At 39.2% G+C, this 25,256-nt stretch overlaps 1 protein-coding gene and 1 long non-coding RNA gene across 2 annotated transcripts in view; one reads left to right on the top strand and one right to left on the bottom strand.

Moving 5' to 3' along the window:
• Positions 1-25,256, top strand: part of LOC139434510 (uncharacterized) — a 385,392-nt gene that overhangs the window by 285,214 nt on the left and 74,922 nt on the right. The window lies entirely within an intron of this gene.
• nansa (N-acetylneuraminic acid synthase a) lies at positions 12,660-23,706 on the bottom strand. The gene is made up of 6 exons (XM_034075202.1): positions 23,462-23,706; positions 20,626-20,841; positions 20,443-20,542; positions 20,022-20,176; positions 14,036-14,302; positions 12,660-13,514 (listed from the first exon to the last, which is right to left on the bottom strand). Exons 1-6 carry the CDS (start codon positions 23,591-23,593, stop codon positions 13,305-13,307), a joined length of 1,080 nt encoding a protein of 359 aa, XP_033931093.1. The 5' UTR covers positions 23,594-23,706; the 3' UTR covers positions 12,660-13,304.

The following is a 25,256-nucleotide window of genomic DNA, read 5'->3' on the forward strand; positions in this document are numbered from 1 at the left end:
CGCTTGTTCTTGAGTAGAAGTACCAGAGTGTATGCATACTATGTTACAGCAAGAGTACTGCATTAAAAATGTTACTCAAGTGAAAGTAGAAAAGTATTCTCATCAAAATATAGTGGAAATAGCGACAGTCGTTGTGCAGATTGGTCCATTTCAGAATAATATATATGATGTGTTTTATAATGATTTATCATCAAAGTGTTCTCAAAGCTGGTGAAGGTGCAGCTAGTCTGAAGTACTTTGTAGACTGCAGGGTAGCTGGTGGATTTACTCCAGGTGGAACTAAAGTCTGATTTAACACTTGATTAGATTTCACATCATTCATCCAGATCCGTAAAGTAACTAAAAGGTATGAAATACATGTAGCGGAGTAGAAATACACCATGTACCTCTGAACTGTAGAAGTAGAAGAATAAAGTGGCAAAACATTTAAATACTCAAATAAAGTACAAGTATCTCAAAATAGTGCTCAAGTATAGTACCTGTTGACTTTATGAACTTAGTTACACCAGTGGCTATACAGATAGAAAGACTAAGCCTTACCCAGAGGCATGAAAACACATCTATGAAAAATGCTCAACAATGCTGCCAGAACCACAAACTGACTGCTACAATTAAAATAAATGCCTCTATCCATCTCCATCAGATGTATATAGCACCTTTCAACGCAAGGCAATTGAAAGTGCCTTACAAAAAAATGAAAGACATTAAGCATTAAAAGAAAAGCTAATAAAATAAGCATTAAAAGGACAAATACATGGATACAAGTTACAGTGCGGTCTAAAATATGAATAGTTCAATTTAACATTAAAAGGAAAAGTACATGGATAAAAGTTACAGTGCGGTCTAAGATATGACTAGTTCAATTAAAAGCATAATAACTGAACGCTGCTTCTCCATGTTTAGTTCTGACTCTGGGGACAGAAAGCTGACCAGTCCCTGAAGACCTGAGAGATCTGGATGGTTCATCATTTAGCAGGAGGTCAGAAATGTATTTTGGGCCTAAACCATTCAGTGCTTTATAAACCAGCAGCAGTATTTTGAAATCTATTCTTTGACACACAGGAAGCCAGTGTAAAGACTTCAGAACAGGAGTGATGTGATCCACTTTCTTAGTGTCAGTGAGGACTCGAGCAGCAGCGTTCTGAATCTGCTGCAGCTTTCTAATATATATTTTTTTTTTGTGAGACCTGTGAAGACACCATTTCAGTGTCCAGTCTACTGAAGATAAAAGCATGGACAAGTTTTTTTTTTTTTTTTTGTTTTTTTTTTCAAATCCTGCTGTGACATTAGTCTTTAATCCTAGATATGTTCTTTAGGTGATAGTAGGCTGATTTAGTAACTGTAAATCACTTACACGTGTGTGTGTGTGTGTGTGTGTGTGTGGTGTGTGTGTGTGTGTGTGTGTGTGTGTGTGTGTGTGTGTGTGTGTGTGTGTGTGTGTGTGTGTGTGTGTGTGTGTGTGTGTGTGTGTGTGTGTGTGTGTGTGTGTGTGTGTGTGTGTGTGTGTGTTTGTTTGGTTGGGGGTAGCCAGATGTTCCTCTTTGTGCCTTTAGGCCATAAAACCCCCAATGGTCGCTCTGTGGTCTTGCTCAGATTCTCTGCCCCTCCAAAGGTCACGCCTGTGATTGACCTCGGGTGCAGGATTTTAGGAGCAGAGGAAAGGGGAGATTCCGTCCAAAATGCAAACCTCTCCATGACTTGTCTTTAAAACGTTCTTTAAGTCCTGTATTAAGTCTTCTGTTATGTAGCGGAAAATCCCATTTAAAAATGAAGAGCAAAATAGTTTAGTTTACTTCTCTGTCTGTTCGGATTTGGAAATGTTTATGATTTATTTTGTGTGCTCGTGAACGAGAGAAGGAGAAAAAAACATCTACCTTTGAACTGCAATTACTTATCTTAAAAATTGCAACATTATACTCCTTAAAAATTGCTCAATTCGTTTAAACACATTTATTATGTGCACAATAAAACCTCAACAAGTATATTGATCCCTGGCTTAACCAGCGACCTTTACTCTATTGTTCATAAGCTCAGTATTTGACAACTATTAGGATTGTAGTAATGTCTGTATAGACCAATTGTACTAGAAATAATTTGAAACAGTTTAATAAAGAATATTAAACTATATTTAAACTGTAATTGAACTTCAACGTATATCAATTATCTGATTCCAGTGGCCAGTTGGAAACAGACAATCAACAAGGTTTTCATTTTGCAGCAACAGCGCAAAAGTCTCAATTACTGTCTGACTACATTGCATTTAGCTGACGCTTTTATCCAAAGCGACTTACCTTAAGTACATTCGACTAGGAAGACACAACCTTGAAGAAAACAGAACCCTATAAGTACATCAGGCCTCACAGAGCCAAGCACCTCAAGTGCTTCTCAACTGGCTATAGATAAGCCAGTCCTCATGTCTGAGTCTGGTTCTGTCTTATCTTCTTTGTTTTGGAATGTGTTCAATACATTACGTTTTTTTTTATTATTCATTATTACCATATAATACATAGATTTAAGAATAAATGAAACAAATAATACAACATTGAGCTGTTTGAGCTTTTCATCTTTACATTATTGTTTTATTTCTCTCAAGTCATTTAATTTTGGTGAAATAACTGAAGTTTTAGTTCATTTTACCCTGGCTGTGGACTGATTCATTATGAGTTGTTACAACGCATGCACAAGACGGCGGGTAGACAAACAAACACGAAACCATTATACAAACAAACACTGCAGTTAGACAAACAAACATAAAAACTCTCAACAACTCAGCCTGACAAAAACTCTTCCAGCCTATTTTAATCCGAATTAGGGAGACTTTCAGAGGGGCCACTAATTATGAGCCCTCTATCCTCATAATTCTCGTGTATCTGCAAACACAGCCAAATTCAGCAATTCATACAACATTCTCAAACCACACATTGGGCACTTTCTTTAGTTCAAAAGCGTCAATAATCGCGGATAATGCTGTATGCTCCTTTTTTCTACGTGCAGCTCTCCCCAGGGGGCAGAGAATCGGCACCTCAGCAGAAATGCTATTTATCCTCTGAAAACTCCTAAATTCGGCGATTTGTTTAAATACAAATCTTGCGCAAACACAGCCAAATTCAGCAATTCATACAACATTCTCAAACCACACATTGAGCACTTTCTTTAGTTCAAAAGTGTCAATAATCGCGGATAATGCTGTATGCTCCTTTTTTCTACGTGCAGCTCTCCCCAGGGGGCGGAGAATCGGCACCTCAGCAGAAATGCCTAAATTCGGCGATTTGTTTAAATACAAATCTTGCGACATTGCTTCTAATTCAGAAAATCCACTTTGCTGGTGCATCTCTCAAAAGTTTCTCTGAATATTTGTTGTGTGTAATTGCCTGGTGAGTTAATTCCAAGAAGCACACACAGAGGAGATCGATGAAATTCGATATTCCTAGGTTATCATTAGCCCCAAATATTCTCATAGTTTTCACATAAACCGCGTTTGCTCGTAGACACCTGTCCCAGCAACAAACACGGGGAAATCGGCCAGGACAATATCCCCTTGACACCGATTCCTGAGGTTATAGATTAGCCTCCAGATGTAAATGAGTAGAGAAACCCAAAAAAAAATGCAGCAGCTCAGTTCTCTCAGGTAATTTTAATACACCGTTGATCTCAAACGCTGGCGAGTCAATCTCAAAATAGAAATGTACTCACCAGCATCCGAAAATCTGTTGGTGTCCTGTTCGCGACGCCAATCTGTGAGAGAGATTTTCTTTTCAGCAATGTAGATGGAAGGAATGGAGGCTGGAGTCCGCTTTATATCAAACACCTGAGTTTATTGAGAGCCACGGCCGGGAGCATTGGCAGGGTTCTCACACGACTTCATCATGTGATTCCCCAGCCAACACTGAAGATTACACAGAAACACAGCGCAAATCTACACAGATAATCAAGGAGGAGCCTCTATTTCGCGCGTCTTCTGATCGATAATCACAAAAACACATGGATTCAGAGACAAAGACAGTCTGTTAAAGTCCTCTGGCAGTTAGTCACAGTCCCCCAACAGGAAAGCGGAACCTTTAACCCTTTAAACCTTTAACCCCCTGCTCTAAGTTATGGCAGACCTATGTGAAACACAAAATGCTTTTTGGTACAAACACACAACAAAATATTTCCCTCACAGATACATTAGATTCTCAATCAAATTTGGTACAAAGAGAGCACAGCTGACAAACACTTTGCTGTTTTGGTTGTTGGTGTTCTAGGTTGAGCACCCAACTGAAGCTCAGTGAGGGGGATCACACCCGTTTCCTCTTAAGGCTGAAACATTTTGTAGTTAAGATGGAGGAAGTGTTCCTCCACCAGCCTGGCGGTGAAAGTTTGGCAGGCTGATGTCTCTCAGTTGTTGAAGTTTTAAGATCTATGGTTAATCTGTGGTGATGATCATCATAATCCACCCATGCAGACCATACAACCTTGAAAGGCTTGAGAGACAACTTCTCATAATCTTGGAGACATCCTCTGATCCTTACATACAGAGAGCAGGATGACTCGCAGTCCAGCAGACATTAGTTCAGTGACTTGTTGCTCAACTGTCATTGTTTGTGAAAAGATGTGGAGCTATTCTTGTTATATTTGGACATTAATTGACAGAATGACAGTTCCTTAAAACACTTCTCACTTATCCAACACAAATGGACTAACAAAACTTGGATTCTGTAACAGACTGGTTGAACATGTTGCTTTGGTAAATCCAACTTTCCAACAGCTCCATCTGGAGGTTCAAGGAGAACATTAGCTAATTTGTTGTACAACTCGCAAGTTTGTCTTGGATGACATAATTAAAATGTTAACTTGGTGCTAGAGATCTAAAACACATAGCAGTAGGTTACCATCCAGTATTTTGTGATTCTGTTGTCAGAGAAGCTTCAACTCAATACTTTAGTGTCATTCTTACCAACTAAGTTCGTAAACCGAGAGGCTGTTTGTTTGTAAGTAAAGCATCTACTGTAGCTCCTAAGAGAAGATGCTAGATTCTAGCATTGTTCAATTTGTGTTTGGTTTAATACAACGTTTAGTATATTTAACATTAACACCTGCAATAACAAACAGGCTCCTACATCTACAGATGATGTTTACACTAAAACAGCGTCAGACTCAGTCGACTGATCCACATTGCAGCATCTGATATTTAAGAAGTGTGTTACATTTGAAATGGCAGAAAGTCTTGTTGCAATTTCCAGATATTAAAAGAGGTCCCTTGAGTCTCTCTGGTAATTATCAATAGTAGCAGTTAAGTGAATACTGTTCAAACAATACTTGTGTTTGTGTTTTATATTGATTTATCTGTTTCATCCTTTCATAAATGTGAGGACTAAAATGGCTATGAACAAAGGGCTAGTAAAACAGGGTTTTCTTGCTCAGTGGGGGAGGTGTTATGCAGGACATGGTGCTAGGTGGGGGAAGATCGCTAGCATGTCATGTTTTCAGGGAAGTCTACATATCTTGAATAGTATATGTGTGGGTTTAATTACTTTGTATTTTGTGTAACCAGAAGTTGGAGATATGAGAGGTGAAATATTTGTGTTATCTTTGGAAGCAAAGAAATATCCTTTAAGACACATCTGAGGTCTCTGGAATGTGGGGGGGGGGGGGGGGGGGGGGGGTGTGTGGAGGCTGAGTAAACTCCACCCCTTCCTGTATCTATTGGTATGAAAGCCTATTCAGATTTTTGTTCTGCCTCTCTCTTCTGGCGCCGCCGGACCGGAAGGTCGTGGCGGCCCGTGAACAAGGGCCAGGAGTAGGCCTACTCCTGGCATTACGCATATGATATGATATGGTTTTGTATGGTAATGTATTGATTGTATTGCATTGTTATATTACCATTAAAATAGATTATTGTTTTAACGGATACTTGTATGTTCTGGATTCCTTCCTGTATGATAACCAGCTTGTTAGGGACGCGCGGAGATTTGGAATGCGGACCAGTTGTCCCTACACATTTCTAACAAATGGTGACCCGACGTGCCTGGTAAACAAGGCTGTGGAAGAATCCGGAAGACCGGAATGGGTCGGGAACAAACACTTTTAGACATCTCAGACAATCAGCAGGGCCCTGCAACTACAAATAAGGTAAAACTTTAGGATTGTCTGTAGGCGTTTCACAGTGTTTTTGAAGTTTAAATGGAATATACAATGCATATTTTACTATGTTAGGAAAGTTACATACAACACGTGAACGTTGATCGCAAGGTAGACAGAAAGTCCGGCGTAACGTAAAATAGAGCAGTTTGGCGTGGACCTCAGGTATACTTATTCCTGAGTGGCGTGGAAACGGTGCAGTTTGTGGGTTGCAAGGTTATATTCCTGCACGACAAAACCTGGAAACTCGATATTTTAGATCGGGTCGCCGTTTAAAACTGGGGTTAAATAGCAGACTAAGGCTAAAAGCTAAGTGCCAGCGGTCTGTTATATGTTCAATCGAGGGGAAAGAAACGCAAACCTCACCGAAATTGTGACGGGACCGGCTCTCGTTTCCCTTTGTCTGTAAACTTAATTTGAAAAGCTAACGTGTGATAAAGGGCTCGCTAAGACCTGGGTTCATCATTCGCGGTCTTGCTTGTCTGTTGAAATACACATCACATTATCAAGCTGGACGAACTGTACGGGGAATAAATCTGTGTGATTTTTACCTAAAATACCTGTGTGAGCGATTGTCTGTGGAACTCAGACAATGCACTCAGAAGAGTGAAGCTCATTTGTGCTCTGCTGCTGCCATCTAGTGGCTGAAAGGGGGGGGGGGGAAGCGCGTTAACAACGACAATAGCCCAGTATATTAATACAAGTGAACACATATTAATTAAGTCAGATAAATAAAAGCGAAGTGAATATGGAACGTCAGAATGGTTAAGACAATTCTGAAATTCCAGGGAGTTACCGGGAGCAATGGGAACAGATTAAGAGATTGATTTGAAGTGGAATCAAACAGGGGGCTAAAGAAAAGGCTTGTACATTTAAATAAATAAGAAACATTGCATTGTGAATTTCGTACTATTCGTCATTAACTGATCATTTTACTACACATAGAAAGATGAGAATTTGTTAAACATTAGATAACGAACTCACTGTGAGAAATATATATTGTAATGTTATTTAGGAGTTGTATTGATCTGTTTCTTGATTGTTCTGTCTGTTGGTTGTCATTGTTGATTAGTAAAGACCTTGTTTTATGTTGGTAAATGTAATGGTACAAGAGCAAGCTATTCATCACAATTGTATTTTTAGGTTATGAATAAAACAAAAAGTAGTAGCCTAAGTGATAAGCAGAAGGGTTTTTGAACGCTTGTCAGTCAGAAGGAATCTATTAATGTTTATATGACAGGGGTGCTTATGCCCGCTTCGGTTTTCAATGTCCGCCATCACGTTAAAACAGAGGATTGGTGGCATTTTCAGTTCATTGCTTGCTTCCACACGCCTTCCCCCTCCTTGTCTCTTTCATGACTTTAGTTAATGCATTAGAACGATTGTTAACTTGCCGTGTTTCTAGAAGTCGAACTCACTGTTCCGGAACGGCCTTTCACAATAAAAGCCAAAGGCCGCTGTTCGCCAGAGATGCCTTCACAATAAAATAGTAATTAGCTTAATAATATATTTAACTTATATTACGTCCTTAAATATTGATTTTAAGTCATTACAGTTTTCAAATACGGCGCGGATTGAATACAGTTATTTGTGTATTCTGTAACCTCACCATGCTTGTAACACAACTTAGATAAACAATTTGAAAATGAATAGAATTAACCAAGTAGATAGAATAAGCAAGTGGTAAAGGGGGTTTCCTGTTTGGCTCATTTGGTTTAGAACTGAAGTAAGGAAGAATAGTGTTTTATGAGAACTGTCATTCCTCAGTTTGTATGGACTTTGATGTAGAGATAGGATCATGGTGGAGAAGGAAGACCTTTTTTGGTTTCAAATTAAAGAAGATTTTAAAGATGAAGTAAGCAGGACTTCAACTAGACAAAAGAGATTTTACAATGTGGTTTTACTACTTTTAATGGAGTAAAGAATCTGGGTAGACTACTGCCATTGATTTGTTTTAACATTCACATGTTTCAGCATTCCTGACCATATAGACACTCAGCCGTTTTATTGTGTAACCCGTTGGGAGAGAGATTTAAATTGAGTTTCTCTCAGTAGCTGAATGTGATTACAGCAACATTGGATAGTTCTGCACCACCTTTTGGGTTCTCTGAATCAGTGTGTTGGTGAAGAGTTGCTCACTGCGAACAGAAGAAGTGTGCAAAGAATGCATCTCTGAGGAGATATTGACATTATGCTTGTGCCTCGTTGTCAAGGCAACAGTGGTGTGAAGAGGTACTGCGGTTTTGGGGGATTTCTGCCGTACAGAGGACAACGTGTGTCTGCCAAGTGATTCCTTCCCTCATCTCAAAGCCAGGGAGAGTTTCCTTGGAGCCCACTGACCAGGGCCGGTCCTAGCTTTTTTGGGGACCCTGCCACTGACTACAGCTGCATCACTGACTGTGCTCATTATGACAAGATCTTGAGACATGCTTGTCTCAGATTGTTCTGGAGGAAGGATGCAATGATTTTACAGCATAATTGTGCAATAGTTTCCCAGTTGGTGGTGTAGAAACCTTAATGCTTAGTGTTTAGATAGGAGGCTGCTTGTTTATATGATGGTCTGGAATGCTGAAAAGATTAAAGTTGAATATTCTTGGTTAGCAAACAAGACATCTGATTATTATGTCACACATACTAATCTTGTTATAGAAACTAGCTATGGGTCAAATGTGTGGTTGTTATACCATTGTTATCATGAACAAAAGATAAATAAGGAAATAGTATCTGCTTAAAGATGAATGGATTTCATATCCTAGAGGGGATTAGTTATTGTGAATACTCCACAAGGTATCTACTAATGTATTGTAAAGAACTTGAATTGACTGACTTGATAAATAAGTGAAGATAAGAAGATGTATTGACCATAAATTAGTCAATTGGTAAATAAAAAATAGCGGAAAAGAGGAGAACTATTAAAGTGAAGTGAACACACTGATAGAAAAGGGGGGGGGGCATGAAGGAAGTATGCACTAGACTTTTTATTCGTGTGTGAATTTGGTAGTGTTTTAATTTGTTACAGTATTGATCAGTTCAAAGGGAGAGTTTTAGTAACAGCTCTATAAGATCAGACAAATATTTATTTATATAGGTCATGTTGAAGGGAAAGCTGGTTCTAAACAAAATATAGTATTTCAATTTGAGGTACTGGTTCCACCATTGTGGCATAGTTATTACCATAGGAGGGCTTTCGGATGGACATACGAAATGACTTCTGTTTTTAAATCCTTGATGAAATAGGGAGTAATTGTTGCATGTTCGGACACCCAGGGTTCCACGCACTGTTAAAGAGGGTAACATGGTTCTTTAAGTGCACCAGAATTGAAGATAAATTAATAGAATGAGTTATGGAATACATAGCAGAGCTTTACAGATCCTAGTAATGTTTTGACACAAGATAATAGTGATGTACACAAGTTTCTGAAATAGATCTATTAGTCATTTTAATACTAATTAGGTGTAAATGAATTGCAGTAATAGTAGTAGTACTCTAAGGAGGTGACACTTTTCAGGGAATGTGGGAAACGGCAATGAGGGTTTGGAGATATCTTGAACATTATAGTTGTAATTGTGAATTAATAAATGATGGCGCTCCATATATACAGATTTTTATAGACGGAGGATGCTGGCCTGTGCTGGAACATCTCTGCAGGGCACGACACATGGCCAAAAAGACTGAGACCAACTGACCTTTGACCCTGACCGACAGGGTAACTTGGGAAGGCACTGTCAATGACTGACTCTGAGGTGTACCTGACCAAACTTAACTTTACAACCTGATAGTGTGAGTGTGAGTGAGTGTATGTCTGCATCTGATCAGTGCAACTGCATGATTTAAAACAATGACTAATCAAGCATGTTTTTGGACTAACACATTATTTTTGTGTGATAATAATGTGTGAAATGAGAGGTTTCCTAACATCGCACAAAAGGGGAAACCGCCCACATGTGACCCGTTTCTAATCTGCTTGATGATATTTCACTCCCACAGGAGGTGGCGGTTTGCAGAATGTGAAACTCAAACTAAAACATGAAGATTCTGTTTCTTTTAGGACTGAAAGATGGAGAGAAACACGTCATTTCACTGAAGTGTTTACTGTGGAAATGATGGATGTACATTTGGGAAAAATGTTTGGTATTGTCTTATAATCCATTATGACCTGAAGGTTTTCTTCCCATACAGGATTTTGTTTACACATGAGATAATGTGTAAAAAAGGGGGAGTGTAAACTTCACAATGTACATTTTTCATTTAGGGACTGAAAGTAACCGGCTGCCCCAATTCGATTGTTCAATCTGACCATTTATTGACAGTTTTAGAATTGACCTGCTCCATATCTGGGGATAAGACACTGTTTGATGAATGTTGACATGTCTCTAATATTGATTGAGTTATAGCAGGTAACACAGATAAAGAATCAGTGGCCAAGGGGCTACCAGAGAGATGTAAGTCCAGAATGGAATACTGAAGAAGCTGACCTGTGAGTAATGTTTCAACAGGTATTAAAGTAACTGAGGTTTGAAATGTAGAAAGAACATATTTACAGTTAAAGCTAAAACATAGTAATGTAATGAGACACAATGTAATTTAAACAACATCATGTAACTAGTCTGGTAAAGAAGTAAAAGCCATAGACTTTATTGTTTAGGTCATTATGGGGATATACATTTCATCTACATTTATAATAGAAAGACATTTGAGGACAGTTTTTTGGAATTCTGTATTTATTTTTTCAGCGGGATAATATCTAAGCACTGATGGGTAGAAGCAGTATCACCAGGAAGCCATTCACGGGCAGGCGGGCTGATGATTCACCACCAGGAGACTGCTTCTTAGCACTCAGCTGCCCCCCCCATGGTTCCTTCACTGCCATGGGAAGTGATGTTCTGTTCCTTCACGATTTCAAATACTTTGGATCTCAGTTTCTGATGATATTGGAGAGGAATGACAATAGTTATGTTTCAAGTGCCTTGTGTAAGTTGCACTCTTTTAGAAGAGTGCAAAAGGGGGATTGCAGCATCTGATATTTAAGAAGTGTGTTGCATTTGAAATGGCAGAAAGTCTTGTTGCAATTTCCAGATATTAAAAGAGGTCCTTTGAGTCTCTCTGGTAATTATCAATAGTAGCAGTTAAGTGAATACTGTTCAAACAATACTTGTGTTTGTGTTTTATATTGATTTCTCTGTTTTATCCTTTCATAAAGGTGAGGACTAAAATGGCTATGAACAAAGGGCTAGTAAAACAGGGTTTTATTGCTCTGTGGGGGAGGTGTTATGCAGGACATGGTGCTAGGTGGGGGAAGATCGCTAGCATGTCATGTTTTCAGGGAAGTCTACATATCTTGAATAGTATATGTGTGGGTTTAATTACTTTGTATTTTGTGTAACCAGAAGTTGGAGATATGAGAGGTGAAATAATTGTGTTATCTTTGGAAGCAAAGAAATATCCTTTAAGACACATCTGAAGTCTCTGGAATGTGGGGGGGGGGGGTGTGTGTGTGGAGTAAACTCCACCCCTTCCTGTATCTATTGGTATGAAAGCCTATTCAGCTTTTTGTTCTCTCTCTCTCTCTCTCTCTTCTGGCGCCGCCGGACCGGAAGGTCGTGGCGGCCCGTGAACAAGGGCCAGGAGTAGGCCTACTCCTGACATTACGCATATGATATGATATGGTTTCGTATGGTAATGTATTGATTGTATTGCATTGTTATATTACCATTAAAATAGATTATTGTTTTTAACGGATACTTGTATGTTCTGGATTCCTTCCTGTATGATAACCAGCTTGTTAGGGACGCGCAGAGATTTGGAAAGCGGACCAGTTGTCCCTACAAATTTCTAACAACATCCAGAACATCAGATTACAGGACTCTATTATTTTATTGGGGTGCCTCTGCTGAAACAGAACTTATAGTTTTATAGACTTTGAAAGGTTCAAATATGGCTTATAGTTAATTGTGACCATTTCAGTGTTGTTGACCACAATGATGTTACTGCAATTACATTTCTTATCAGGGGTGATTTAACAAATAGGAACAGACCTTAATTTGTCAGATACTCTGAGAGAACACTGCAAGACTAGAACCAGATGTTGTTGTGCACCCTTAATAAAAAAAATATTGCTTCTTGCAATTATTATTTGCTTACATTATTATCTTGAGAATATTTTGAATGCCGATGTATCTCAGGACATCATTTTGTGTGTACAGCTCTTTTAACAGATCCTCTGATCTATTAAATGCAAATACATTTGTATTTATTTATTTAACGAGGGACAATGCACATTAATCAACATGAGCACCGGAGTCCATCATTTAAAATGTGCCAGATTAGCCATAGAGGCTAATTTCCATCTGCAGTCTAGATTTTAAAACACTTTGCGCAATACACAAATTATAGCAGGCTATGCCAATTTCCAGATAATTACTTCACATCTATAAAACAAACCTATCATGTCAAAGAGAGTACAGCATGAATGTGGAACGCACAGAGCTGATCTGAGCATCAAAGCAACATTTGAAAGACAACCAAAGTGGAAAAGGTGGAAGTTCTGGCAACATTTATTTATTTTCTGCACATCATAGATCTCAGATGTTGTCAAGTAAAGCGTAAATATCCTACATCTTGCAACTGTGATTAGAGGCGTTGTTGGTGTCAGCATAAAGACTGAAGAAGCAAAAGAAGGTTCATATTGAGAGAAGAAATTCAGCCGTGTCCCGTATGTGTACATATTTCTTCTTTTGGTTTTGTTTAGTGTCTGGCTCCAGTAGTCTTAAAGAAGGAGTACAAATACAAACTTTGCTTGACATCACACAATTAAAATGACTGAGTTGTTGCGAGAAAAATACACCTAATGTTTGGCAAACTGGGTCTTTGTTCATACTGTTGTGAAATGGGGAGCTTCATGTGTTCAATCTTAATTTGATGTCTTCAGTGAGGGCTAAAACTATAGTGCAACATTTGTAAAATAACAGCCTGTTCAGCCAGAAAGATAGTATATTATATAAAGGCAGCTTTTAACAAATGTAAAAGCTTTAAAACTGTAGGTAGTTACTGATCGTCCATCACTTTCATGTCAGGAACCTCAGCAGCAATAAGCTAATTGACCATTGCACAAGCTCTTTTTGAATTAGCCCCAGATAAAATTGATTATATTGCCACTTTCAACCCACTTCAAAATCTTCCATCCTCAGCACTTCCTCTTCTTGCAGTAACCCTCCACCACCTCTGGCAAGACGCTGTCGTCCTCCTCCATGTCCTCCTTCACGGTCTTACCGACCAGCTGGAAGATGTCCTCGGCAGCGACGCCCATAGGCTCGGCCACTTTCACCGTCAACATGTCCAGAGTCAGGACAGTTCCCCTGGAGATCTTTACCTTCGCCACCACAGACTTACCAAGCTGGAAGACAAGGAACAACACTCTTATTGTTATCATGGCCAAGGTTGAAGGAAAAATATGAAAAATATGAAAAGTAACATCTCCAATGTTTTTCTACAGGGAGACACCTCAGTCGTTTTACAAACAAATGCTTTTTTACCAAATTAAGTTTTCTGATATGTTCTTTTTAAATATGCAAATGAGGAATTATCTTTTCAAGAATTTAACAATTTGCATACATTTCCAGAGCACAAATCTAAAAATGTAATATAGCCAGGTGAAAATAGCCCGTTTCATTTTGTCAACATATAAGATGTTTTTTTTTTTAACGGAGGACATTTGGGATATGTCTTTTTATTACTCCATAAATCCGAAAATACTTCAAAGGACAAAAGATGTTGTATCACTTTTATGAAATGCTATGTTAAATATACAATTATGTCCTTATCTCATGCTAGCTTTTGGCTAATTTAAGTGAAATCTATGGTTGCAAATAGACACCTTAATGTGTATTTTGCGTGCTTTTCTTGACGATTACTCACCTTGTCGTGGCACGGCTTCTCACAGGGTAACATAGTCTTGATGCCGGTCCCCATGGCCCTCTCCACCAGTCGGATGGAGCACACCAACTCGGTCAGCTCACTGGGCACCAGCGAGGCTTCGTGGTCACTTCCTTTCCACGTCTTATCCAAAGTAACATGTCGCTCGACGACCTTTGCCCCCATAGCTACGGCCGCAAGTGTAATACTGATCCCAGACTCGTGGCCAGAATACCCAATGGGAATATCTGGAAATTCCTTCTGGTATTCCTGTGGTGAATGATACAAATGTCACTCATAAATCTTTGATCTTTGATTTTGGTTAACAAAAATTGTTAGCTTAGCTTAGCATTAAGACTGGAAACAATGTTGTACAAATAGCATGACAGTGACAAGAAAAGTAAAAACATCTGCTTACCATCAACTCAAGATCAATAATCAATATATATATATATATATATATATATATATATATATATATATATATATATATATATATATATATATATATATATATATAGATATGAGAGAGATGAGAAAATAAATCATTTTTAAAGTAGTTCTTAAAGGTCCCATGTCATGCTTTTCCGGTTATTACCCGTCCCCTTGTGTGTTATGAAGGTTTTTATGCATGTAAACGGTCTGCAGAGTCAAAAACCCTCAAAGTACACCCTGTAGGGCAGGGGTGCCCAACCTTTTTTGAACCGAGAACTACTTTTAAAGTTGCCAGTCTGCCGAGATCTACCAGTCCAAATAGAGAGGCGTAGCCATTACTGACAGCCTACTGCCAGGTACATACACACTTCTACAAACTGACCTTTGTACGATGAATACTTCATAAAATACTGCAGATCCTTTATCTTACCTCTTTCTAATCTACACACATACAAATATTTAACTGAAGTTTCACAACAGTGTTGTTGATACAGAGTTGGAGTTTATTCACACGTCACATCCTACGGTGGGTAATGTTTTCAAGAAACATTGAACAGTGCCGCCACATATGACACAGGAAAAAAAGAAAAGACTCTGAACCCTTTCTTTGCCATTATATAAAAACAGTGTTGCTACAAAAGTATAAATTAGGCTTACTTATAAGACAACTCAGATCTGAAGCTACAGGAATCTGCTGCCAAAGTGCAATAAAAAAGACAAAATTAATAGAATCAAACCCTTTTTTTGTTGCATTTTAGTAGAGTATAAAAAGAAATGCCTTTAAAATAGGATGCAAGCAACACTGGTTTCTTAACCTGAATTGATAATAGACTATAATCAATTTAAACAGAACAGATCTTAATGTTTGTATTCTTATACCATTTTGTACAATAATTATAATGAATAAGTTCAAACAAACTAAAACTTACGGCTGATTAATAACGGTATCTAACTTGAGTTTTTATTATATCAAAAACCTGTTGAAATGCTACTGTTATTTTTACTATCCCCAAAAAGTGCACCGGCAGCCTCCAGGAATGCTTCTTTCACAACTTCGCCGTCTTTGAAAGACTTCATGTGTTTCGCAAGAACGTGACTGACACGATAAGATGCTATGGTAGCAGCCTTGCTCTTGTTGTGGAATGAGCTCCCCATTGAAATCAGGACCGCAGAAAGCTTACACACCTTCCGGCGCAGACTGAAAACTCATCTCTTTCGACTCCACTTCGAGCGATAGAATGACTAACAAAGAACTGCTAACAGAGCACTTATATACTAATAAAGGACTGGCTTATCTAAAGCCAGTTGAGTAGCACTTGAAACGATTGGCTCTTTGAAACCTGATGCTCTTATATGATTCTGTTTTCTTCAAGGTTGTGTCTTCCTGGTCGAATGTACTTATTGTAAGTCGCTTTGGATAAAAGCGTCAGCTAAATGCAATGTAATGTAATGTTGTTGGGCCTGGTGAAAATGGACTGCTGTGCATTTAGCGGTCCTTTCAGGTCACCTCACCTTTTGGGAGCGTAGGGCAGAATTAGGAGGGAATTCCGTCTCGTAGCGTTTGTGCACTGTTTTGAAATGCTGCTCCTAAATTACCCTTCTTCGATAAAGCCACGCTCGCATTGCAGATGAGACAGATGGACTTTGAATTGGAATATATACAAAAATAATCATCCTCCCACTCGGACTAAAAATTATATATTTTGGGATTTTTTGCTTCTGCCATAATTGCGGTCTTGTGTGTGTGCGGACTGTCACTCCTGTTGACACGGACAACGTCAGCGAACTAGTGCCCACTGCCCACCAGCCACGCCCCGACACATGGGGTCACGCCGGCCAATCAAAAAGTTTTGATGCATTCAAGTGCATTATTCTGGCACAGGAAGATTATGTTATAGGACATTAACGATAAAACAGAATATTGTTGTTCTATCTTTAGACACATCTCATCTAACGCCTCGTTGGAGATTTCTCATTTTACAATGTTTTCTTCCTGGGTATCGTGACGTAGGGATACCCAGTAGCCACGCCCAGAGCTATGGCCGCACCCTCTGCCAGCCGAACATATATACTGTTGGAAGCTCAGGTTCAGTTAAAAACTGTATCCAGTCATGCCAAAGAGGGTCCGTTTCCTGTCTTGTGAGGGGAAATCTTCAATGTATGCCTTTCCGAGGGCAGAAACACGACAAAGTCAGTAGTTGACATTTCTTGTTAACACTGTTCCTTCAGATGTTCGAGCCGGTATTGTACTGTGTGCACGGCATTTCACGGACCAAAGCTTCGCAAACATTGCAGCGATTCATGCCGGATATGATTATGCACAGCGTAGGACACTGAAGGATGATGCTGTTCCTACTTTGTTTGGAACAGCGGGAGATTTGGGTACACAACCTGTAAGTATCCATTGTTGTATGTGTATTTATGACGTTTAAAACAAACAAGGTATCTACCACGACTGTTTAAATGGGTAAACGTTTTTCGGGCTGCTAAGCCATTGACACAGTGCGAACTGGGCTAACTAAGTTGCTAGCGTTTCCATATATCAACTCCAATGTCAGCAGATGGCCTTACATGTATCTCATAGCAGGAGAATGTCTGCATTCACATACGAAATACTCAGACAGTATACTCCGGGTGATTTACCGTACGGTCAGTAGTAATCAGTAGCGAACCGCTTCAACACGCGTATTTCGGTGTATTCACAGCATTCATTTTGTTATTCTACAGTATTGTCGTTTTATAGTCATTTGTTAATGTAACCCAATTTGTGTTCTTTGAAATTGAAAAGGATATCGCATTGTGTTTGTTACTTTCGTTGCAGTTGTATATATCTTAAGTGTAATTTGGCTTGGCTTCCTATTTATGGACATGCTTTTATTTTGAAGGAGAGTTAGCGCAGTTGACAGGAAGTTGTTGATGCTTTGGAAACAACGTGACGGAGATTAACGGAGAAAAGTAATATCTACATATAAAGACGGAGAAAGTAAACAATAACGTTTATGGTTAAGTGTTAGCACCCCCCGAAGAGGCACAAGCTCTTACGTTGATATTGGAGTTTTCAATAAATTCAATTTGAAAAAAAAGGGGGATAAAACGAATAACGAAATTGAAACCCAGAATAGTACTCCAACAAACGAATATAGCCCTAGTATGTATACATAAATACTAGTGACAGTGACGTGAGCAGTTATGTGGAGATGTGACATGCAACGCGGATGTAAAGAGAATGTTGTGTTCATTCTCAGAATAGATGCCAGAAAACACCCCAGATGCTTCGCTGTCGTTTCCTGAATGATAACAGGTCGCTTACGGTTGTGACCCGTTATCCACCGGTATACCCTAGTCAGCTTCCCTAGTTTCACCAATCAGCGTGCGATTACCGTACAGCCAATCACAATGCGTGACGTCATTGGTAAGCGACGGACGCCGAACACATATGGTAGGGCGAACACATATGGTACTGACACCGGCAGCAGCTTACAAAGCTGCGATAGACAAGATGCTGAAAATGGCTATAGAGTGGCGAAGTCACGCCAATCTACTTCCCGTCCATGGGAACTTATTTCGGAAAAATAATGTATTGAAGTCAATGGAGAGAGAAAACGTATCTTTCGATCCCGTTTGAATTGTGCCATGAATTACACTTATGATGTTTGTCAATCTTACACAATTATTTCCATGTCAAAAAGTCACAGTTTGTCGTAAAACTGTTGAAATATAAGACTATGAAAATATGCAACTAGAAAGACTACAAATCCCAGAGTCGTGTAAGTGACGTCACAATTGTTTTCCTCCACTAAGAGATAGCTAAGATCAGCGCCATATAGACAGAATCTATCTATATGGCGCTGGCTAAGATAAGATAACTTTAACAAGATGCCTGTGTGCTTAGTACCAGGTTGTTATCATACCAGCAATGGGTCTTGCACGTTCTTTCGCTTCCCGTCTGATGAAAGGACAAGGAGTGGCTGGATCAAGTTAGCTACCTAGCTAGTAGCTAGCACGTTAGTTAGCATTACAGCCTTGTCATTTTTATTAGCCTTAATATGAAGTAACATTAAGTAACCCAAAATGTTAAATAGTAAGAGTAGTAATCATGAAGAGTCCTGTCACCGGTGTGATCATTCTATAATACACAATTTAAGCCCGGGGGAGACATGCTAACGCTAGCATCGGCGATCGCCAATCTTTTCTACTTCATGCTATCTGCACAAATGGTTGACATTAAACATTAAAAAGACCAGGCAGTTCAGAGAGAATCGAAGGCAGGCAGGCAGGCAGCTTTGCATGACATTCTTCTGGACGCGTTTCATTGTGGTGATAATGAGGGTAGTCAATCGTTTTGTTGAAAAGACAGTAGTGACGGCCATCTTGGTGACGTGTGTTGTTGTGCGAGACCAGAGATGTAGTTCATTGAGCATTTCACACAAACAAATGTGTTACTTCACTTTTTTTTTTTTTGACTTGCAAAATTATCTTTTCAATTGACAAACATCATCTGTGTAATTCATGGCACAATTCAAACAGGATCGAAAGATAATCTTTCTCTCTCTCCATTGACTTCAATACATAATTTTTACGAAATAAGGTCCCATGGAGGTCCACCGGAAGGGGAGGGACTTTGCCACTCTATTAGGGAGGAATGGATGATATACAGTGTATATATGTATATTTAGACAAATAAAGTTTGATGGAAATACTATAATATAATAATAATATAATATATAATATATATTATTTGCTCCTATAACATATCATTCATATATAGCAAACCATGATTTGATTTTTCATCAAACACAGTAGTAGTTTATTACAGGTAAAAATAACTTGCTCTTCTTCCGTTCTACGCCTCAAAAGGTCTATAATCGAATCTGTACATGTTATGGAGGTTCTGCAGGGTGTGGGGTATGTATGGTGTATATCTTGGCATATAATGTTGTGTGCTACTGTTGGTGTTTTCAGCTAGCTGTCTACATAATGTTGTAACAGTCAGCTAGGCTACCTTTCTAATTTCTTTGCAACAGACGTTTTCCACTTCGGTAGGCATCATAGCGCAGTTTCCACAAGTGCACCTAAATAACAACAGTTGTAGGTACAGTTTGGTTAGTTAGCGTATAACATATATGGCTGTACCGACGTCATTGTAAGACTGATGTTCCGCTCATAGACGAAAAAAAGCACTGTTTTAAACATGGGCGGAGCCTCTCTGGTGGTTGACTTATCAGAACAGAGTGGCCGAGCTGACCAATTGGAGCACACTGGGCTCACAGGGAGGGGGGGGGCAGGAGCTCCAACCAGCCGTTTAGGACAGAGAGTGAATACACATACTATACAGAGATGCTGTATGAGAAACCAATGTGAGTTAGGAAAATTGCACAGTATAAATCTATTTTAGTAGACCTCAACAATGGAATTATGATCAGTAGAAATGGCCATGACATGGGACCTTTAACGCAGTAATATAATCTGATTTAAATATATTTAATAATGTGTTGTTTTGTGCCAACCGTTTCATAAAAGTAATACTATTAATAGTAAAATCAATTCTTCTCACCGCTAGAACTCTGAGGTTGACATCTTCAGCCTCCAGAGGGTAGGCGCTGGTGCACTGCAGGATGGCAAAGTTAGGGTTGTGCTCCTTCACTGTTTGGTAGACCCGACGCATCGTCTCCATGCTCTGCATCCCACTGGACACTATCATGGGCCGTCCTGACACAGACAACATAAGCTTGGTAAAAATCTTAGCTAACATGGGCAGAAGGCTAAATGCCTTCAGGAATCCCTGTAGTTCAGAACTCAAGCTTGTTTCACTTTAATCCCAGTTTTAACTAATTTCTACAAAGATAGGCATGTGCAGAAATGTTCAGTTTATCTAATCTTTTTAGATCTGGCTTACATGTAATAGTAAAATTGTATTCACCATTAAATACATCTCACATGTATTCATTTCCCCAGATATAAAGGTCCAGTCTCACCTTTCTCGGCAGTCGTCTTCAGATAGGGGAAGTTGTTGGTGTCTCCAGAGCCTACTTTAAAGAAAGGCACATTGATCTCATCGAGGAATTCCACTGCCATCTAAAGACAGAAAATAAAAGTCATTATTAAACTTAAATCTGATTAAAATGTCTTAAAGACTTCATCAAAACTGTCTTTCTTACCTCGTCCATCCCTGAGGCGGTGAAAAAGATCCCCACCTCCTCTGCATACTTCTGCAGCTCCCTGTACTGCTCGTGGCTGAACTCCAGGTGGCGCTTGTGATCACCATAAGTTCTTCCCCAGGAGTTTTTGGAAGTGTAAAGGCGCTCCAAGGCTCGCTTGTTGAATTTGTGCTCCAATTCACTCTTCTGGAATTTGGCACAATCAGCACCACAGTCCTGTAAAGGTTGATACAATCGTGTTCAATTAATACACTTGTAATTCATTATTTAATCAATTGCTGGTGTAACAACGAGATAAACATGCAAAAATGACGGCAATGTGTCTTTCTAAAATAAAGCATAGTATTCCAATTGACATCAAAGTTGAATACAAATCCCAATATATTAATAATGAACAAATAGCTTTCCTAGAGTTGAAAAGGAACCGTTTCTTAATAAAAAAATTCTCAAGAAATAAAGAAAAGCTTATGAACTCAACACAATAACTCACAACCGTGTCTCCATTTCCTCTGTCAGTGGTGTAAAAATACCAGTGAGGTGAGGTTCATGGCTGGTGAGGCACTGACTCTTTCAGAGTCAGATTTACAAATATTATATTTTGACCTTAATCGAAATATTCGGTTATTTTCAAAAGCTTTTTTAGTCTGATGCTTCGATTCATTTTAAACTGACCGTTCAACAAAAGGATACCCGAAATCTAAATATTGGATTGTTCTTTCTTAGTAAGATCCCATTTTCATTACAATTGTGGTCTTACCTTGACTTGAAGATGAAGTCCATGCTATCCTTCTGGACAACAATCTCTATTACTTTTTTGTAAAAGTCCTCCTTATCTATAGTTTCTACAGCATAAACTGTGCAACAGTACGGCCCACATAAACTGCAGAACACCGGGGCTTTGGGAACACTCGAAATGACTTAAAATGATTTAATTCCCATTTAACCTGTTAAGGGTCTTTTCCCCCCTGTTTTTTTTCTCACGAAACTGTGTCTCAGGGCTTCTTAAAATGTAATAAACTATTCATGTGTCCTGCTCATTTAAGGAAGAAACTCAGCTAACTGATGATATGAACCATGTTTACCGAAACAAAACACAAGTGTCACAAGAAGCGTCTAAATGAGCCCTGAGCGAAAAAATTCTAACACACTCTAGGTATAAATCAATCGATATACTTATCGGATATGCACAAACAAGCTTAGCCAACAAGCTGAGATTCCACAGATTCTAGAACTATAAGTATCATCACTGAGTGATCAGAACTCGCGACAGGGGAAGCAAATACAGACATCACACAACGTAGCTTTAGGTAGCAAAACACGGAGATATGCTCACCTTTTGCTGTTATTCTGATCAAAAATGAGAAAAACGCGGTTGAAGGTTAATCCATAGGTTAATCCAATGTGTCTGTCATTTTGAAAAAAGTATTGATAATCCATAATTCCATTTTTATGTCAAAAACTGAGTTTTCATTAGCTGCTAATGATAGCTTCCAGAGTGAATGACAGCTTCCTGTTTTGTCTCCTTGGACACGAGTCCAAACAACTCACAGACGGCACCGGGCGCTGATGTAGGCGCCCTGTGACCATCAGATTTGACTATGCTGATTGGCTGAAATTATGTTTTGGCGGCATAGTTTACAGATAGCAACAGTCAGCTGCTAGTGGCTGCTGCTGCACTTGTTGAGGGCTCCTCTCTTAGCGCCCAGACGACGAGAGAGGGTATGATACACGGGCAAGGCCAGGCAGGAAACATGTGACTTATCAGTAACTTTAGACATCGTAACACAATTTTAAATGATATTTTATTGTAGATTATACATTTTACTGATACCAATTATATAATACCTATTTACCTAAATAAAAAAATGTAAAAAAAAAATGTCATGTGGGAAGAGGTGGGGCGGCGCCAGTAGCGCCCCTATGGGGCGGCGCCAGTAGCGCCCCTATGGGCCGGCTGCCACTGTACGTGAAATAAGTTATTTAGAGACTATGGATGGCGAGGATAAATGTAATAAAGGAATCTACAAACATTACATTGGTGACCTACAGTGAGCGCTTAGGGCCCGCTTTCCAGACAGTTTCTGTGGGGTGACGCATTCTGAAGTGAGGCAGATCTCATCTGTGCCTCACCGCTCACAAAATAAGTGCCCGCGTTAAATTAGTGCCCACGCTCCAGCCAGTTACTGTGGGCTTACGAGAGGCAGAGCTCGTCCTTGCCTCACTTCTCATCGCTACCCGTAGTTGTAGCGGAGCTCGGCAAATTTGCTGATTTTGACTATAAAAAGCGATTGGAATCATACATAAATCACATTTACAACACAGATCACTGGAGACATTTTATTATTATTACTATTTAGTTTTTCTTTAGTTTTTTTTCCGTTACATTGGAGTATGACAGGTGAGGCTCTGCCTCCCCTGCCTGCTAGTCGCTGAAAAATACGTAGTTATTTTAAGGAAATAATGAATAATTGACGGCTTCTACCATGACTCCTTAAAGTGACTACCAATCAAAAGTCAAGCCAAACCCCATTGACAAACCTGTCATTTCAACATTACACATTGTCTTTCTACAAACACCCTTTTGGAGATACTTGTACACTAGTCCATCAATTGCTACATTTCATATGAACTAATACAAGTTTTACAATCTTAATACACGTAGGCCTACTGACTAAGTAAATATTCAATTCAAAGTAAAAATTCAGACCAGGACGACCAAAAGCTTAGCATCCTAAGTGCTGTTGGTTCAGATGCGTGTTTCCTGGCTGTTTACGATAATAACACCTGAATAAAGTATGCATGTTCAGAATTTAGTGACACATTTCAATAGTCATACCTTTGCCATTTTTATCATTTTCTTGGCGATCTCAATGTCTCCCTGGTGGTTTTGTCCAATCTCAGCAATGATGAAGCAAGGGTTACTTCCTCCGATCATTCTACCGGGACACAGCTCGAACTTTAAAGGCATTTTGACCACAAAGAGGTAAAAACTAAACAAGTGAAAGTAGCGTAGTAGTCTAGTGGAGAGCAGGATGAGAGTTAGGCGGTGGCTGCCTGGGACCGGAGCTATTAAAGCGCTGCACCACCCGGATGTGGGAGGATTTCCGCATTGTGGACCAGCCGGATTATCTTTCAAAGTAAAAGCGTTCATTTATGCATATATTTAAAAAGGAGTTGAAGGAGTTAAGTAAGAAAATAAAGTCATTTAGAAAACCTTACATGCCATTTCAGCCGATGGGCAATTGTTAAATGAATAAACACTTTAAAGCTACAAAAACGATCAACCTTAGACGGTTGCCTCAAATTTGGAATCGTATGGGAACCTTTGATTCTGATCAACTGTGGCTTTACAAATTCGCTTAATTCACTGTAGACCACACAGACATCAGAAGCGACACCTAATAGGAAGATTATTTTACACAGCAAGATCTGATACCTGTCAGTATACTAATAATAATTAGGGATGCTCCGATCGATATCGGCCGATATTCACAGTTGCCGATTGATCGGTGCTCTCTATAAATGCCGATCGGGAGAGCCGATAACATGACGTAAAATACATGACACTTTTCTCTGTGCGCGGCAACCTATGGGATTAGTTTTGTATCATAAAGATAAAGCAACACTTTCTGAGAATAAAGCAAAACTATGAGTTTAAAGGGGAAAAAACTGAGTCAAGCAAAATAAAATAAATTTCAAAAATAAAAGTATAAATTGTAAACAAATCATTTGTGTAATCATGTAAACTATAAGTATTTTTCTTTGTTTTAACATATCTTTTTGTTTGCAGTTCTTGTTTCTTCTTTCTCAATGATCAGACTTTTGCTCTCGCTGCAGCACTCTCATTTGCGCTCCTTCACTTTCTGACACAAACTTCCCAGGTGGGCGGGACTTTCAGGGGTGCGTTCCCATTGGCTACTCAGTTTTGAGTGACAGCCCAGTCCTCCAGCGATTGTACAGTTCAGGCAACAACAACAACACCTCCAGAAGAACCAGCATTTCAATTATTACAAGTGAAAATATATGTAAGGATTGATCATTTGTGTTGTTTGTGCTGTACTATACGGTCTGTTTCTTTATTGTGTTAAGTGAGAAGTAAAGTTTTGCTATGAAAGTTAGCTTTTGCTACCTTTAGATCCATAACAATGCAAGCTAAGTAGCCTCACAGTGAGCTACATAGCTAGCAGTGAGTGAGCATTCAGACACCGGTGCACACACCCGCTTGACTGAATACACAACAAACAATGAAGAAAGAGTTTTATCTGGGCTGCTTCGCTGCCAACTGCTCCCCCTGGGATCCGAAAGTGGCGTATAGCCTGTACTTCAACATCAACGAAAGTGCTCGATATATGCTGTATTGAACCAATAAACTAATACAAATTAACTGTATCACTATAACATGATGATGATGATGATGATGATGATGATGATGATGACGATGATGATGATGATGATGATGATGATGATGATGATGATGATGATGATGATGATGATGATGATGATGATGATGATGATAAAGAATGCATCTAACGTTCCGCTGTTCATTATAAAAAAAAAACAGAGCATTAAACAAACCATCATGCTCGTACTTTGAAATCATGCGGAAATGTCTTCATCAGCAGGCCATCACG

Source organism: Pseudochaenichthys georgianus, chromosome 1 (assembly GCF_902827115.2).
Source record: "Pseudochaenichthys georgianus chromosome 1, fPseGeo1.2, whole genome shotgun sequence".
NCBI lineage: Eukaryota > Metazoa > Chordata > Actinopteri > Perciformes > Channichthyidae > Pseudochaenichthys > Pseudochaenichthys georgianus.